The sequence below is a fragment of the Pholcus phalangioides genome, unplaced genomic scaffold (genome assembly GCF_987345545.1).
Source record: "Pholcus phalangioides strain wild (caught in Gottingen) unplaced genomic scaffold, Ppha-v1.0 ptg000015l_1, whole genome shotgun sequence".
In the NCBI taxonomy this organism is placed as follows: domain Eukaryota; kingdom Metazoa; phylum Arthropoda; class Arachnida; order Araneae; family Pholcidae; genus Pholcus; species Pholcus phalangioides.
Genome location: NW_028301608.1, coordinates 104,155,149 through 104,173,112, shown reverse-complemented (window position 1 = coordinate 104,173,112; position 17,964 = coordinate 104,155,149). Strand labels below are relative to the sequence as shown.

At 31.2% G+C, this 17,964-nt stretch overlaps 1 protein-coding gene across 9 annotated transcripts in view; it reads left to right on the top strand.

The window, feature by feature from the left end:
* by (focal adhesion protein tensin) overlaps positions 1 to 17,964 on the top strand; it is a 174,170-nt gene that overhangs the window by 151,050 nt on the left and 5,156 nt on the right. For 4 of the 9 annotated variants that reach the window (XM_089244984.1, XM_089244991.1, XM_089244992.1 and 1 more), the window contains 19 exons: positions 495 to 560; positions 1,324 to 1,428; positions 1,884 to 1,916; positions 4,427 to 4,600; positions 6,674 to 7,145; positions 7,923 to 8,151; positions 8,709 to 8,860; positions 9,061 to 9,326; positions 10,283 to 10,410; positions 10,902 to 11,037; positions 12,056 to 12,101; positions 12,462 to 12,607; positions 12,783 to 12,869; positions 13,336 to 13,461; positions 14,692 to 14,784; positions 15,093 to 15,170; positions 15,391 to 15,456; positions 16,596 to 16,764; positions 17,219 to 17,329. In XM_089244984.1, coding sequence (XP_089101110.1) covers positions 495 to 560; positions 1,324 to 1,428; positions 1,884 to 1,916; positions 4,427 to 4,600; positions 6,674 to 7,145; positions 7,923 to 8,151; positions 8,709 to 8,860; positions 9,061 to 9,326; positions 10,283 to 10,410; positions 10,902 to 11,037; positions 12,056 to 12,101; positions 12,462 to 12,607; positions 12,783 to 12,869; positions 13,336 to 13,461; positions 14,692 to 14,784; positions 15,093 to 15,170; positions 15,391 to 15,456; positions 16,596 to 16,764; positions 17,219 to 17,329 — 2,683 coding nt within the window. The remainder of the gene's footprint in view (positions 1 to 494; positions 561 to 1,323; positions 1,429 to 1,883; positions 1,917 to 4,426; positions 4,601 to 6,673; positions 7,146 to 7,922; positions 8,152 to 8,708; positions 8,861 to 9,060; positions 9,327 to 10,282; positions 10,411 to 10,901; positions 11,038 to 12,055; positions 12,102 to 12,461; positions 12,608 to 12,782; positions 12,870 to 13,335; positions 13,462 to 14,691; positions 14,785 to 15,092; positions 15,171 to 15,390; positions 15,457 to 16,595; positions 16,765 to 17,218; positions 17,330 to 17,964) is intronic. The other 5 variants (XM_089244985.1, XM_089244988.1, XM_089244986.1 and 2 more) reach the window with 4 other exon arrangements.

Sequence of the window (17,964 nt, the reverse complement as noted above, 5' to 3'; positions counted from 1 at the left end):
ATCAAAATTGATTATTGAATTTAAACCAATTAAAAGATTATAGGTTAAACCAATTAAAATTATATTATATTTTTTATTGATTTCTTTCTTTCATATTTACCTCTTGAAGTGGTAATTCAGCTTTTACATGGCTCAAAAAAATATAATCTGAAGCCAAATTTAGTCTGAAAGTCAGAAAATTTGCACTCCCATGACTTTCAACATTAAGAAATGAAAGGGATTTTTCCAAAGCTGGCTTAGGGAAAAATCCTGTTTCAGGAAGGCTGGTCTTATGGTACCATCTGCATACTCGTTTCCAGATTAAACACTTTGATATAAATACACAGTATAAGTTTATAATTTCCAGTTTTGGTGCATCCTAAAAGAAAAGCAAAGTTCTAATAAAACATGATTTTATTATTCTTGTTATTATAGTAAAATGTTATTACATTTCGCAAATTAATTTGTAAAAAAATACAATATTTTTGAACTGGGTTTACTGATTTTTTTTTTAGACTCCCGGTTTCCAGATAATGGCAAAGTGGAATTTTGGTTCTCATACAGAAAAGATGAATATCTAGGTAAAACAAAAATTCTATTCTATTTAATACCATTTCTCAGCATAAATCAGAATTTTAAGATAACTATAATTGTCATTCTAGTGAAACTTGCTGAGAACCTATGGTACAGTAATTTTCTGTTAAACTTTGACAGGTACACAACTTACAAAAGATGTCACTTTAGCAGGTTTTATGGAATTATTCGTGACTGATTAAGTATTAACAGTGCAGAAAAAAAAATTAATTTAATGAATTAGAGCTTGTTTTGGAATCTCACTTGTTGAACAATTTGTTCAAATTTGAATGCTGCAAACCTGAGATAACTCTTATTGCATTTTGTGTTCAGCTGGTTTCTTAGCCAGTTGAATAATTGAGTATTTTAGATTGGAATGAAACCATGAGGGACTTTATGTATGTAAACAGAGTGTGATTACTGACATATTACACCACATATCCAAAATTCCTAAAAAGACTCCTAAAAATTTGATTTACATACACCCCTCCTCCAGTTCAAATAGAGTGGCTTCACTCAGAAAATAAATCATCCTTATGATGAAATATTCTTTGGAATTTTTAAAGCAGTAAATTTACATGTGATGAAGAGTAAATGTGTTGAAGAAACAAATATGAAGTTCAAAGTTTTCTGTGTATTCAAAACTAACTTATGCTTTAAAAACAAATGATTGCATGTGTTTGTATTCATGTGCTGATTCTGAGTATCTATAAAGATTCTCTACCATTTAAAGTTCATATATTCTTAACATATAATTTGTATTTATAACAGGAAGAAGCTCCACTCAAGACACATCTAATTATATCAGAAGCTCAAATGATCCTCTTGTGAAGTGGGATTCATATGAGAATTTCGATTCTGGCTTTCATGACAGAGGTAAAAAAAATTATGTCATTTATTTTTGTAAGTTACTTACATCTTAGATGTCTGAAAGTAAAGCTGATATTATTAGTGATAGTGATAGGAACCGAGAGACACCCAGGCTCTGTCACACTCAGTGATATAAGCACATTGTCCTTGGGGATATTATTAGTGAGAATTAATAGTTTCGTTGACAGTTTTTTATAGAAATTTCTTTTGAGAGACTTTAAAACAGTTGTAAGGTTAGTTCAATTCCCCCCCCCCCCGTATATGTTCACATTAATTGAATTTAAGAAACTTGATAGAGTTGTACGAAACTTTATTGAATTTAAATTTGAATTTTAAAAAAATTTCATTGCTATTGAAACAGCTAACACTTATACATATAAAAATATAAAATAACTAATTTCATAACATTCAGATGACAGTACAGTAATATTCTAATATCCTCATGTGTTTCTTTTTTTCAGATTTAGATTTCTTGGATGCAGATCTTATTCAAGGTGAATGAATTACAAACTTTGTGTTTTTGTTTAACATTATTAACATGAGCTTTTATGCTTGTGCTGGCTTTTGCTGAAATAAGATTGAAGTTTTCAGGATTTTTTTATTTAGCATTGGTATTAACCTAAACTCACAGTTCTTTTGCTTGTGGTATCATAATATTTACCCTTTTATATATTTTCAGTGTAACATTCATTGTTTAAAGTGAATGTCACGGTTGGTATTCTTTTCCTTAAATCAAAAATTTACAGCCAAAGAGAGAGCGATTCAGCAGTTTAAGGGTTGAGAAAGATTATTAACAATCATTGCAATAGTATGGGTTAGCTATATTAGCAGAATCGGTTTTAAAGATTTAATTCTTGGGAATTAATGGATAAATATTACTGTAGTGTGTTATATTCTGTACATCAAGAATAGTAATGAAAACATGAGTTCAAATTTTTAATATCCTTTCATGAAAACAATTCATGCTTGTTCTTCATTCTTACATCATCCATAATATCATTAATGATTCGTTGATGGATTTTGTAATAATATACCTGTTACAATAGGATAAACTTTAAAAAATAAATGAGCACAACATTAAAAATGTTTTTGTAAACAATGTGCAAAAAACCATCATGGATTTATATAAAAATGTCATAAACAGAATTTAATAAATATTCCCCCCCCCCCATTAAAAAAATACACTGGCACTGCATGAAAGTAGAATAAACATGGCTCAAAGTATTCTAATTCTGGAATTTTTATTTAGTCGTCATTTTATTTCATTCATTAGCAAGACCATTATACCAAATAATGAGAACCCCCTTCCACACACAGATATATAAAATATTATAAAATTCAATTCAATTTGTTTTAATTACATCTCAAATTCTGTTTAAAAAAATTTAATCACAAAAAATGGCATTTAGCACAACATCACATTACCTTTATGACATGACAGTTGGCAAAAAATGGCAACAAATCTTCTCGACTTGGGAAAATTTCCCATCTTGGTCTCTCATTTTTTGGTAGTAGATGATTTGCAATGAGTAGCTTGGCCTCTAATTTTGTTTCTCTGCTTTATAATAATTTTCAAAGTTGACACAGGGATATTCAACTGTTTTGCAAGTTCAACTTTTGTTATTACTTTAAAATTATTATCCAATTCTTACAAAATTTCCAGTGTTTTTTAGAGAAAGCGCTTTGCGTTTTCTTGACATTACGAATGGTGGATTTGACACAGCCAGCAAGCAAATCACTACAACAAAAGAAAAATCTACAGGAAGTGATTGAAAGAACTTATTGTGTATGCGTGTAGGGTATATGTCTCTTATCAGCAGACTTATAACCCTCTAAATGCTTGAAGTGTACTTTCTTACCCTGAAAAAAAAATTCTGAAAGGGCATATGGTCGTAGAAACAATCGAAACCCGTTTCTTTGGGACTCACCACGTTTGCGTATTCTCAGAAACAAGTAATAAACAAATCTATTAAGTGTCCACTCTAAACAGCCATCAGACAGCTCACTGGCTATTTTCATAAATATCCTAAAATTTGTGGCCTTTGCTGTGTCAATATGCAAGAACTGTTGTTGCAATGTGTTTTCACTGCATACCAAAATTGTGAATATTTTATGGATATAAATTATTATTTTCAATAAATTTAGAGCTTGAGTGAAAGTGAAAACGTCAAATAACTGAGGTTTTGCGCTGAATAAATGAATTGTTTTTATGCAGTAAAATGTATAAGAACCAACCGCGACCAAAGCCAAACATTATATAAACGTGAAAGTCATATAACTGAGTGATGTATAGATGAGGTTCTACTATATTAACATGGGAAATAGAAGCTGTTGTTTGTGCTTTACTTCCCTCAGTTGTTAAACTTTGCTTTATTAAATGTTATGATACACAAAAATATAAAATGTAATTTTGATTCTAATAATGGCACCTCTATGATCCATTCTTATAGTTATTGTGATTTTTCATAACCTCTATTCATATTCTTAAATTTTTTTCAATATTTAAAAAAAGTCTATACTTTCATGTACATGAATAAATGTGCCATGAAAAAATTATATTTGCCTTGAAAAATGAATTACACAAAAATACATTTAATAGACTCGATTATACTCCCATACAATCACTTATATAATACTATGACAAAATGAATTTCCTTTTCGATGAATAACCCAGTGTGAATGGGCAATCCATGGAAGGACTCAAGAAACACATGATTCTTTTATGGGTTCAAAAACTTTTTATAGGAAAAAATTTAATTCATCAAAGTTTATTGTATAAGAGATGATTAAATAAGTATTTAGGAACTATTCTCAAAGTTCTCAATATCAGTTTTTGTTTTAGTTTACTGTGAATAAGAGAAATTAATTCACTCTTTGTACATAACAAAAAATCAAACAAATTTATTTCCTATATTTTAATTTGTTTCTAATCGTGAATCTTACTCAGATATCATCACATTACAAATATCAGATTCGTGTAATATTTTAGTCTCATATGCCTTAGTTTCTTATTCAGAAGGTCCACTCGATGGCAGTCCATATGCTGTCATTAGGAAGGATAGAAAGTTCACAGAAATGCTCATACAGCCACCATCAAGTCACGAACCATTCATAGATTTGGATGGACCTCATAGTGTAGATTCAGGAATTTCATCCAACTCCGGTGCTAAAACAGCTGGTGAGTTTGAATGTAATTTTTTCTTTCATAACTCCTTTGAGGAAATATTCCCAAATATACTTTCATTATGCATATTATGTCGATTAAGGGACATGGAGCTTAGAGTGCAAGATGATAAAGCTCTATTTGAAGCGTAATTTAAGGGATCTCTTACGTTTTAACATGGTAAAACTTATGTAGGAATATTATTTATCAATTGATTTATTTCAAATTTTTATCTTGAATTTGAATTTGATTATGCATGTTATTTTATGCTATAGCACAAAATTTTACATAGCTCTAAAACTTAATTTTTTTTACAAATTTTCAAAAATACATTAAAAACAGCTTGCAAACATGATAAAATTGCTCGTAATTGATTAAAAAATGGTCCAAAATAAAGGGAACTGGTCAGTTCATAACGAAAAAGATTGAGATTTTATTATCTCAATCTTAATCAAAATTAAAATTTAAAAATTCTAAAAAATTTAATTTTTTTGTAACGTAAGTATTTATAAATGGATCTCAAATATTTTCATCAATTTATGAACTGAACGGTTTCCTTAACTTTGAATCAATTTTTATTCAGTTTCATTAATGCCATGTTATTTTATCATGCACACAAGCTGTTTTTAATTGCATTGTTTTGAAAGTTTGTGGAAAAAAATTATTTAAGGTATGTAAAATTTTTCACTAGCATTGGAAGCATACACAATCAAATGTATGTGGTAAAAATTTGAAATAAATTGATTAATAAATAATGTTTTTATTAGCATTTCTACATAAGAAAGTTTTTACCATGTTAAAAGGTAGGAACCCCATAAGCCAGACAATCAATAATAATTCAAAATTAATCATATAAAATGAGGAAAAAAGGTTGGAAGTTGTGCTAAATCAGGTAGAATTATGTTTTTCCAAGTGGTACAATTTTAAATTGAATGAAATGTATTTTTTTGGACTTTATAGCAAAAGAAGGCACTCATTGATTGTTTAAAAAACTAAATGAAAAATAAAAAATCAATTAAAAGTGAATTTATCAGTTTGAGGTTAATAATGTTTCTATGTATGAATATGTGCTGTTTTCAAATTCTATTATTCTCTGAATATGTTTTAAGTACAAACAACAGCTGACAGTATAGTTTAAGGTTTTTATACCTGATCTTTTAATCTATTTATGAGAAACCATAAATATAGAAACAAACTATCAAAGAATACCATCTGCATGCTTTTTTTTTTCTGTTCTGTGTCTGTTCAGCTTTGATGCTATAGCTATGCTTAAATGCTGGCGACTGAATGAAAAAAAAAATTAAATTGACGAAATATTTTGCATGTCTTTGCATGTTATTATATAACCTGCTGTTGTAAATTTTTCTTTTAACGATAACAGAAAATCATTCTGTGCAAAAAATGTGTATATATTGTATGTCAAGATTACTGTGGTGGAATCTCAAATTTTCAAGGTTTTCAATATTAATTAAATTATTGTCATCTATTTTGCTTTTGTCTAAACTATTTGCTGTAAAATTTATATACAATTTCTTGACAAAATAATGTCACATTTTCTATCAATATTCACCTTTAAATTTCTATACACTTTGAAATTTTAGAATTTTCCTTCTTGAATATCTTATTATCTTCCTTCTCTTATCTTAATTACTAGCATGAAACATCTTTATTATATTAATGCTGAAATTCCCTGAAAAATTCGAAATTAATTTTCTAAAATAGACTGTAATCACTAGTTAAATCTTGGCAAATTATTCATCACATATACACAATTCATGATGCAATTCATTCTACCATATAAGAGATTGATGCCTTTCACATACATGTTTTGCGTATTCAATCAAAAATTGAGTATTCATATAGAAAATGCATTTTTTTTAAATTAAATTTTTTTAATAAAAGATGTTTACTAAATATGGTTAATTATTTTTATTTCTAGGATTGTTTAGATTTATCTGATACATCTCACTCATATTTTCTGACTCGTATAATCTTAGCAAATAGTTATTTTGAAAGGTTTTTTCATTAATTGAATCAGCATTTCTTATAATGGTTTCATGTGTGTGTTTTGTTCCTATATAATTTCAGAACTTGAAAGCCGCAGTCCATCTGATATGACAGGGAAGCATACAATGAATTCTTATGGCAGCGGTACAAGAAATGATCAGCTGGAACTAGATGAACTTGTAAATGGAATGCTACAGGAAATCCAGTCTATACCCGACACTCCAACATATCACACTCTGAGGCCTAGTTATTCATCTTATGAAACAAATGCGCCCTATTCTAGAACTTTAAAAAGCAAAACCACTTATGAGGTACATCAGCCCAGAGACTATGGATCACCAAAATCACTTAACAGCACTTCTGGAGTTTTTGTTAATGGTACAAAACCGTATTTATCTTCAGAGTTAAGGGATGAAGATTTTATAATCCCTCAAAGGACAACATACACCACGTATAATACTGTTAGTAGAGTTGACAGGCCCAGATCTTACTCGGATATGTGCTCACCTCTTGAAATTCTACAACAAAGACATCCAAAGTTTAATGAACCTCGGTAAGTTTCTTTGAGAAACATTTAAAAAAAACTGATTGATGAACTTATGAATACTATTGCAGCCTAACGTACTAAATTATTAGTTCAACAATATTTTCTTGATATCAAAATAAGATTTAAAAAAAAAAAGAACAATTATGCATAAACTTGAATGCATACAAATATAATTTAGCATATACAGTGAAACATCTACATAGCCATAACAAAATTCGAGAAAAGTATAGTCACGTAGGATTTATCATTATAGATAAACTATTTTGATTTTATGAGAAGTGCACCAGGGCAACAGAAAGAGAGAAATATATATATATATGATTGATTTTCTGTGTGTTCTGTCTGAGAGTATGTTCTCTGTACAAATCTAATTTCAGACGATCGTTGCCAAATTTTGCATATATGCTAAACGGGATACTACTTTAACCATAGGCTACCTTAAAAGTTTGTCAAAACTAGACAAATGCCTAAAATGGGCACAAAACTGTCAAGCAATTTGAGAGCCTTAATAATGACTTTTGGAATGTTTACTATGGTTACCGTGGTTCCAAACAATGCGTTTCAGGCATGTTTATTTCTTTCTAATGGTTTGTTACTTTTCTTATGCTGTCAGCATATGGGGGAAAATCTGGGCAGCGTCGGATATTATAGCTACTATCAATATATAGGTGATTGTTACATATGATTTTCACTGTATGTATGGATTAGACAAACACATGAATTTATTCATGAATATGTGAAGTTTAAAATGAAATTTGAAATCAAAAATCAAACTTTTTGTAGATTCCACAGTGAAGCTGCCCAGTCATGGTTGCATAGACAGCAAGAAAAACTCAAAGCTCGAAAAGAGGGAAGGTGCTGGGAAGATAGGCAGTTAAAAGAACAACAGCTGCTTGCTGAACTGAGGTCTACACAGTACAGAAAGACAGGGCATAATGAAGGGGAATCTACTGATGATGTGAGTCTCGGCTTTGATTTTTCTTCTTCATCAAGAGAAACCTCACCAACAAAGGTGAGTGTTTATTCACTATACATTTAATTCGAAAGAATAGAGAGGTATTTTGTTAATTTTTTAAAATTCATGCTGGAAAACATAACTTAATACAAAGGACGCTGAAGTATCATACATTATTAGATCATCTAGCTTTTCTTTTAGTTTTGAGCATCATTTAGGCTACACCCAGCATCACAGGAAGACCAGCACTTTTATAACATCTCGAACATATATTTAGACTAAGCCTAGCATAATACAAATTTTTAAACAGGATGGGTTTTAATTCGGTTATAAATGAGGTTTTGTGCTTCTCTGAGAAACAGGTTCAAGATGCCTATCATAGATTAGCTCTACTGTACAATGTGTACACATACACACAATGCGCTAAAACTGTATAACACCATATACATTGCTTTACCTATGGAAGGAATTTTTAACTTAACACCCTCTATAACACAAGAATCAGCTGAGAGAAAATTTATTAGTTCATATTTTGACACTTAAATTTTCGTATGCATTTCCTTCTCTAAATAGGCCTATATTGAACTAAATTATTTTATGTGTAATATTTATAGGTTTCCAGTTATACGCTTCCTCTTCATGTGATCACGTCAAATGGTCATGCTTCTTCAGGTACACTCAAACCTCCAGTACACAAGAACACAAGTGCACCATCTTCTCCCATTCTCCCTCATCGGACAAGTAGTAAAGATGTTACTCGCAATAGGTATGGAGTCAAAATCTAATGAGATTTAAAAGTTCTTTCTTGAAGGTTTGGTTCATAATTTCTCAAGTGGTTTTTATAAGGTGTACCCAAAAAACTAAAAATTCAATTAGAATATAAATTTCTTGCATTATTTTAGAACTGTGAATATTTCATTTATTTTTTTCACAAGGTTTGCTTTTTTTAATTTCATTTTTATATAGGTACCCACAATTTCAAACTCAGAGTAAAACTATAGTCAGGCAGAAATCAGATACATCATTTGACAGAGAAAGACCATTTATGCTCGTGAAGAAAGCGCATCAGCAGGCAAAAGATAACATAGCCAACAATCAAACGTCTCCACAAAATGTAATTGCTTACAGTAGTGCCTACACAACGCAATATAATCCTTCAGATAAAAGAGATGCTTATAATCAAGGACTCTTGGGTCTCCTGGACACGCCTGATCACAGGAAAATAGATTCAGGTCAGTATGTATAAAGAATGTAATTAAGATTACGTTTAAAGATTCCTAAATTTTTTCATATGTGCGTACATATCAAAACAATCTCCATGGACTCCCCATTCTAGAGGGGATCCTTAAAGTTATGCCATAATTTTCAATAGGTTCCTTAGTTTTGAACTAAATTTATAGAAAAAAAAATTTGGAAAACATAAGGTACATGCTTTAAAAAATTTTAACCTACCATTGGGGCCCATGCAATGCAAACTCACTCATTTTTACCCATTTTTAGATACAAACTGGATGAGTTAGAGCACTCTTGCAATTTGTGACCAGATAGCACAATTTTTATACTACATGTTTAGTGACGACTCTAATAATATATTTAAGAAGTTTGAAAAAATTGGGGTTATTAATTTAATGTTTTTCTTTTTAATCATAGCCTCTTTCCTCATTTATTGATTTTACAATCAACTTTACTGCATTCAATCTTGCTATAATAAGTAATAACTATAATTACGTAAAACCTCCTGTGCTATGTAACAAAAAATTTAGAGAAAAAATATATTGTTCTCAATATATATATATATATATATATATAAATTTTTTTTTTTGTAAGAAAATTATTTGTGTTAATATGGAGGGGAAAAAAATCCAGATTAAAAAATCTTGATAAAATGTTTGAAAATTTATGTTAAAAATAAATTTTTCAGCAACACTATGGTACTCATTCAATTTTTGAATTATGGATATTATTGTTACAAAAACATGAGAGAAAATCATTATAAACTATTTTTTAAACAATGTTTGTGAAAACGTAATGACAGTCAAAAAGCCAATAACTTCTTGCTTTGGAAAAATTCTAGAAATAGGAGGCTGAATGAATTTTATTGATAAATTTGAGTTTTATATTGTATGTAGTTTGTGAAATGATTTTTTTTTAGCTTGTGTATTTGATTCAAAGGAATTCTTTCAATTAGGTAACTCAAAACTAGATAAGCTAGAGCATTCTTTACAAGAACTGTCATACACATCGAATAGCTTGGCTCAAAGCCCACAAGATGTTCAAAATTCACCGTTTTATTTTGGACAAAGTACACCCAAACAGGTATGTTTTGGTCTCAAAGTATTCAGTTCAATCTCTCAATATATACATACATACGTCTTTCTTTTTTTATTTTCAAAAACAAAGTGAATAAATTCTTCATTAAACTTTGAAATGGTTTAATAATTATTTATGTTTGATGTAATCGAAACTCTTGCAACATATTTCAGTGAAACTTGTACGAAATGAAACATCAAGAGACTGGAATAATATTCTGTTTTATAAAGGTGCAAATCAAAGCACTAATAATTGAATAGGCTATATTTTGGTTCCGTTTAAGACAGGTTTCCGTCTCATGCAGTGTCCGCCTTGGACAGGTTTCAGTGTAATTATTCATTGATTTGAAGTATATAAAACTATGTACTTCAAACATACATAGGCCTAATTTTTTGTGAATATGTGATTCTGCATTCAATAGCTCTTTTTTGCAGATTATGGTGATGAGTTTTTAGTGATTATTAATAATATTTTCACTAACTTTGATTACTTCATAGGTAAAACATTCAAGTGATGGGCCAACTTGGTCTCCGTCTGTTATTAGTTCAAGCCCACCTAGCAGTCCTTCTCGATCGGATAGGCCTATTACTCCATCTTTCCCAGTGCCACCAGGAACACCTTACCAGAATCAAGGTAGAAATTCATTATTGCAGTATTTGATGCCTTGCGGTACTTTATGCCTTCTTTCATTTACTCTAAGTTTAGATTTGGCTTTTAGTTCATCGCTTTATATTTTAATTTGAAATTGTCAGACAACTTCAATTACATATTTAGAGAAAGATGTACTCCCACTTGTTAATAGAAGATTCAACGAACTTCAATTACGTTTACATTTATATTCTGACAAGAAACCCCAAATTTTGGGAAAGACTTTATTACTATCAATTGAATCCTAACTCATTTAGGTAGATGACATAACACTAATATAGCCTATATCCTGTTTCATGAATGTATTGTTGCTGCAGGAGCCATAAATTTTAGGCAGGTTGTCAACAGATAAGAAAATGCATAAACATTCAGCAGGCTGATGGTTTCACCACTTCAAAGTGGGCAAAAAGTGATTTATATATTGTCTCTTTCCGAGAATTCTGGGAAAGCAATGAGACAAACAAAACAATTTGAATTTTTCAAAGGCGACCATTTTGCTTCTCCTATGTTTTCCAACATTACTATTCGTTGAGCATTTGGAAGCCTTATTCAGATATTTGAGAGCACACAGCTCTGCTGATAAGAAATAAGTATGTAGTACCAGTTTTTCTCTCATTTCCCTTAGATTTTCTTTTGGTTGTGGAGCTTCACTAGCTGATTGTGTTAAATTTGCTGTTTCAAATGTCAAAAAATGGAAAGGACCCTTTTTCTTTTTAAAAAACTTAGAAAATATAAATTTTTAAGAAATTCAACAATAATTCTGGATCAAGGAAGAAAATGTAGAATTCACAGAATAATGTAATTACTTGAGTTGTCAACTTGGAAAATGATTGCCCAAATGGCAAATTAAATTTTATGATTTTTTCTCAAGTTTTTTTAATATTCAGATATTGAAAAGATATGCAGATACTTGTATATGAATATCCAACAGCTCATTTCTATTATAAATTTGGTTTTTCATATATATTGTTCTTTGCATGATGTATAATTTTTTTTTCTTCAGAAATATGTGGATCTGCCTTGCCTCCAAAGAGTCCAGGCACTATAAGGTAGGTTAGCTATCTTGTTTATTGCATGATGTTTCAAAAGCTGCATCACATTTAATCTTTATTCATATTATAATATTATTAATTTTATCTTTCTTAGTCTTATTTTGATGACAAATTATGATGTTTATGCCAGTAATCAATCAAATACTATATTAAAGTTTTCACGTCATGGTCAATATCCAAAGTATGTTTTCTTTATAAAATGGCTAATGGCTGAAGTATGGGTCATGTGTGAAGCAGCCAGTCACTTTGCAAGGATGACATATATAAAATTAAGCAGGAATTCTCATATAATGTAATATAGCTTGCTTTATTTAATTAATTAAGATTAATATATAATCATCAAGAAACTTTTTACAGAAAAGAGCGTAGTCCATCACCTGCTACTATACAAAAGTTACAACAGGATCTTCCGATTTCTGCTGTGCCTCACAGTTCAAATGGTCAGAGCTCACCAACTGTCTATTATGGGCAGTCTCGTCCTCCAAGCTTGGTCTCTTTGAATGGTACATTTATTCAATATTTTCTCATCTGAACATTGTAAGGTTTGAGTTACATTGATGAATTTTTTCAATATAAACCTGTTGGAACATGTATTCTTTCTCAATGTTTCATTGGCAAAATAATTTTCCTTAGTAGCAATTCATTAAAAAAAACTGATTCGAAATTTCATTTTTCCAGAGTCATCTGAAGTTATTCACCATCACCCGTTGTTTGTTAAGGACACCTCAAAGTTTTGGTACAAGCCAGATATCTCTAGAGAAGAAGGTTAGTATTCACTTGACTTTTGTAGTTCACGCTTTAGGAAATAAATTTTCCTTATTCGCAATTCATCAATGTAAAGCCTAATAATGTATATATGACTAATCATAACCATCCATGGTAACTTGGCAAAAGTTATTTGAGTTATTTGGCTCATTGACTTTACATCACTCTTGAAGGTGATTATTTTTCAATCAAGCAGGTGAAATGTCAAAGAAAAAATAGTGATTCTATGGTTGGAACAACCTCAATAATTTTTCTAATTCTCTATGATAATGAAACATTTACTATACCGCAAAATTTCGCAGACAAATTTTTCTCAACTTTTTTGCAAATGCAATGAAAAATTGTCTTCCTTATTAGCTATAATCAATTTTTTGTATTAAATTAATTTTGATAACTTCCAATTCTATAAAATTTCCCTTTTTACCTTTACTTCCCTTTATTTTTATTTTTTCCTGCTGCATTTCAGCCATTAGCATTTTGAAGGACAAACCACCCGGTACCTTTATTGTTAGAGATAGCAGTTCTTTTCCTGGAGCTTATGGTTTAGCATTGAAAGTTGCTTCACTGCCTCCCAATGTACTCAATAAAACTGGTAAGTGGAACTTTATCTCTAATTTTTTTTTCACTTGCCATGTTTCTTAATTCAAAATACTGTTTCCTTATTAAAACGGTTGGCAATTACACCTAAATAACCAGCAATTATGTGGAATCGCCAGATTTCTCACTTTTGTCATAATATAGAATGATCAATATGTATTAGAATAAAGGCTGTTATATATTAGCTCCCTGATCTTGCAATGTACGACCCCCCCCCCCTCTGCAGTGGTTCTAAACCGTTCGTGAGTACACAAACTTTGTGTCCCTCCTCTTATCTTTGTGTTCATTAAAAACACCAATTCCAGATGGGTCCAGTTCAAACAGCTCACGAATAGGTCACAACACTGCAGAAATTACTGAAGAACCAACTGCAAATGCAATTGCAAATTTACATTGTATGATCTGCTAATGTATAAGCGCCTTAATATATAATTTATTACTGTAATTCTGAATTTAGTGTTTCATGAGATTGTAATCAACTATTTTATGAAATAAGTAAATAAAATAACTAACTTTCTAAAATCTAACACTTTCGTAATTCTTGGATTCATAAATTTTTATAGTAAGGAGTTTTGAAAAAATCTTGAGAAACAATATTCCTAGGACTCACCAAAATATGAACCTCAATGATTTGCAGACTGCTGATCTATATAATCTTGTCAAAATTAAAAATATTCAAATGACACTATATAAGGCAGGTCTCATAAATATGAAAGTGGATATCTGAACAATTACATTAATTTCAATTAATTAAAACCTATGTCATGTATTAATTAAAGGGAATCAGAAAGAACAATATATTTTAAGTATGTTGATTGAGTCTAACAATTGTATGTAAGATTATAAATTTAGAGACGACAATTTGGATTCATATTTTAAATTATAAAACAGAGCTAGACAAATTGGAAAAAAAAATTCAAGTGTCTGTTAAACTTCTTAAGAGTTACAAGTCCTAATAAAACAGTCCTAAATAATGTTGTTTTTTTCAACTTTTCCGAGACTTAATGCCCCTTTCCTATTCATATTAGGAGACACATTGCTGTGAAATCAGAACATTTTCTGTCCCCCCCGATTTAGAATCATAGATTTTTAGGAGCAATACAGATTTTTTTTCCAGTTGTCATAGCAATCTGGGATTTTTCAAGTTCCAACCTGTTATACAACAGCAACTGTTATATGTTAATAATGACATTATTATAATCAGTGGATCTAATTTTTGATTCAGGTGACTTATCCAATGAACTAGTAAGGCATTTCTTGATTGAGCCAACTCAGAAAGGTGTTCGATTGAAAGGATGTCCCAATGAACCTGTCTTTGGTAAGTGATTGTCTCCTAAGAAAAAATAAATAAAAACATGTAACATGAATATGTGATAATATTTTTAGTATTTCATACAGGCTTTGAGTCTCTAAAAATTAGTTTTGAGAGATACAATTCTGGATTTCTGTATGTAAGATAGCACATTGAATGAAAAAACAGCTTACATTTCATGAGAACATCAGAAGTTTAAAGAACTCACCAATAAAGTTACACAATTTATGTTTGGATGTGCTTCAAAAATGTTTTTTGCTATGAACAAATGAAGCTCTTAACGTTATTGTTATGGCTTGCTTTTTTTCTTTTAGGTAGTTTATCTGCTCTTGTTTATCAGCATTCAATCACAGCACTCGCTCTCCCTTGTAAATTGCTGCTACCTGATCAAGGTATTCTTTAAAAGTTTATTTTATTAATATTTGTCGATAATCATTTAACTGGGCTTTAGTAAAGCTATGTATTCTGCAAAGCGATAAGCAAATTACTGATTATTCAAAAGCAATGTCTTAATTACTTCAATCCTGAAAACTAGTATTCAACTGATTGGAATTTGTCCAAGAGAATTTTGTGTGATTGATAGCTTAATTTTTAATTTCATAATTTTGTTAGATCCTGCTGGAGATTTTGATGTCAATAAAACTGCCAAGAATGATGCTTTATTGGAACAGGGTGCAGGTAAGAAAGCTGTGTCACATTGCAAAAAAAAAAAAGCAATGACACTTCTTTTCTCATTAATAAGCAGTTTAATAAATGCAGGAAAACCATTTTTCTACATTTAATGCTGTTTTCCTCCAATTTTTCTTTGTTTTTTGAATTTGAATATCTTAGCGAATATTGCTCTTAGATTAGAAACTTTTTTTTTTTTTGTATCACGAGAGCAAGGAAACGACTTTTTAATTCAGGTTTTAAAAGCACATGGGGATGGTATAAGAGTTTTTTATTTTAATAACTATTCAACCCTTTGCAACATGATTGGCACATCTACACCTGACATGCACTTCGTCTATATTCCCCTGAGGAACTTTAACAAATTGGTACATATTGGAATGTGTGTATACATGTAATGAATCCTCTGTGTAGTTTGTTTCTGTGTGATGCTTTTTGTGTGTAGTGATGCCATCTGCCATTCATTTCTCTAATCATGTGTGAAGTGTAATGATTAAATATTTATTCTGTTTGTAGGCCTGTTGCGCTCTGTGGCGAGACTTTTTAATGGGGAGATTGGCTCGCGCGCGCCTTGAAGTTGAAACCACAGAAAACCAACTTCAGCTGACCATCACTGTGGCATCAGTAAGGTTCGAACCTAAGACTTCGCGATGTAAGTCCATCACTATGACCGCTCGACCACTGCAGTGGCCCAATTGACCTATTTGAGTACTACATGTTGTTTGAATACTTTTTCAACTAAAAGTATGCCCCTAGGATCGCCAGTAAAATGTTGCATACCCTATTACTTATAAATGTACTATAATAACTAATATACATATATTACATATGTAATTGCATATTTATATTAATTACATCAACAATCTTGGAACAAATTACTGACGTAAGTCAGGGTATCATTGCAGTAGTTATATAAAGTTTACATGTGTAACACAGGGCCATAACTATGATTTTTGTGAGAAGGGACAAACATTATTTTGCCCCCCCCCTCCCACACTGCAAAATTCAATGATTTTATAACAGTGTTTTTGTTTCCTACTATAATTTGTCGGTCTTACCATCACGATATTATACATTTATTTAGCAAATATTTTTATTATTACTTCATTTATATTATTATCAATTAAAATTATTTTTTTCCTGCATAGCTTGCAATGTAATCTACCTGAACACAGTGGACATGGAGTCACTGACTGGGCCTCAAGCTATTAAGAAGGCTCTGACACAAACACTAGCTGCCAAGTCTTCGTCTGCTGCTACTCCGGTTCATTTCAAAGTATCCAGTCAGGGAATCACTCTGAATGACAATACTCATAAGTAATTTTTTTTTTTTTTGCCTATAATCTCTACCAGTGCTATCTTGATGTTGGGGCCCCGGGGGAGGGGTCAAGAGAAGAGGGCTTCAGAAAAATTAGAAGTAGTTGAATTTTTCGAAAATTTGTCAGATAGGGCCTCAGAAAAATCACTTGGCCCAGGGCAGGGCCGTAGCTAGCCATTCCTGTACCTGGTGCAAGAATTTGAATTTAGGCCCATTCTGAGTCCCCTTCTAAGTGGGCCCTGTGCGGGTGCACCTGTCTAGTTACGGCCCTGCCCAGGGGCATGATGCTCTTAAGACGGCCCTGATCTCTGCATAACTTAAAACTTCAATTGCAATAATAGACTTGCTACACATCATTCATGCCAAATGCTGGGAAAATAAATTGGTTGATATTATTAGATTTTCTTCACGTTTTATAGACATACAAGTATCATTTAATCGTTTATTTCACAGGTTATTCTTCAGGAGGCATTACCCGGTGAAATCTGTCAGTCATTGTGGCCTCGATCCTGAAAGCCGGAGGTGGACCCAAGTCAATGAAGAAGGAGTACCAGTTTCTTCAAGGTAGGTACTCTCAGCATTTGTTTGCTTAATTAGTATTAAAGTTTCCCTGCATGTAAATGCACATAATATCCTACAGTCATGAGCAATTTTGAATTTCCACAAGAATTAAAAATTTCAGAAACAACATACGAAATTGATTTTCCTCTTAGCCATGGAGCATATACAGGACATCCCAGTACTATACCGCAAAAATGAGAGGGTTGGCAGTACACACATCAAGACAAATAATTTTTGCAATGAAATCCAGTGTCTTAAATCACTTTTTTTTGGTCAGCACATGCCAACGTACAATTTATGCCCCGATGCCAAAAAAAAAGGGGGGAAGTCCTAAACGAGCGCTAGGAATGAGATAGGCAAAAATAATAATACTGTTAGAGGGGGAAAAATGGGACAAATTGTTTTTCCCAACTAATTGCCTGTGACTGAAAGAAAATGAATTTTTTCCAATCATATCATGGACAAAAAATATTCGTCCCTGATATGAAATTTCCTATTCCTCACCTCAGAATGTGAGCAAGGTTTCCATAATTTGTTTTTATATGCATTATTGCCCTCTCATCGCCAAAAATGGTTTGCCTTGACATGTACTATCACCCCTTTCATTTAGGGGTAGAGTTCTGGGACACACCCTGTCT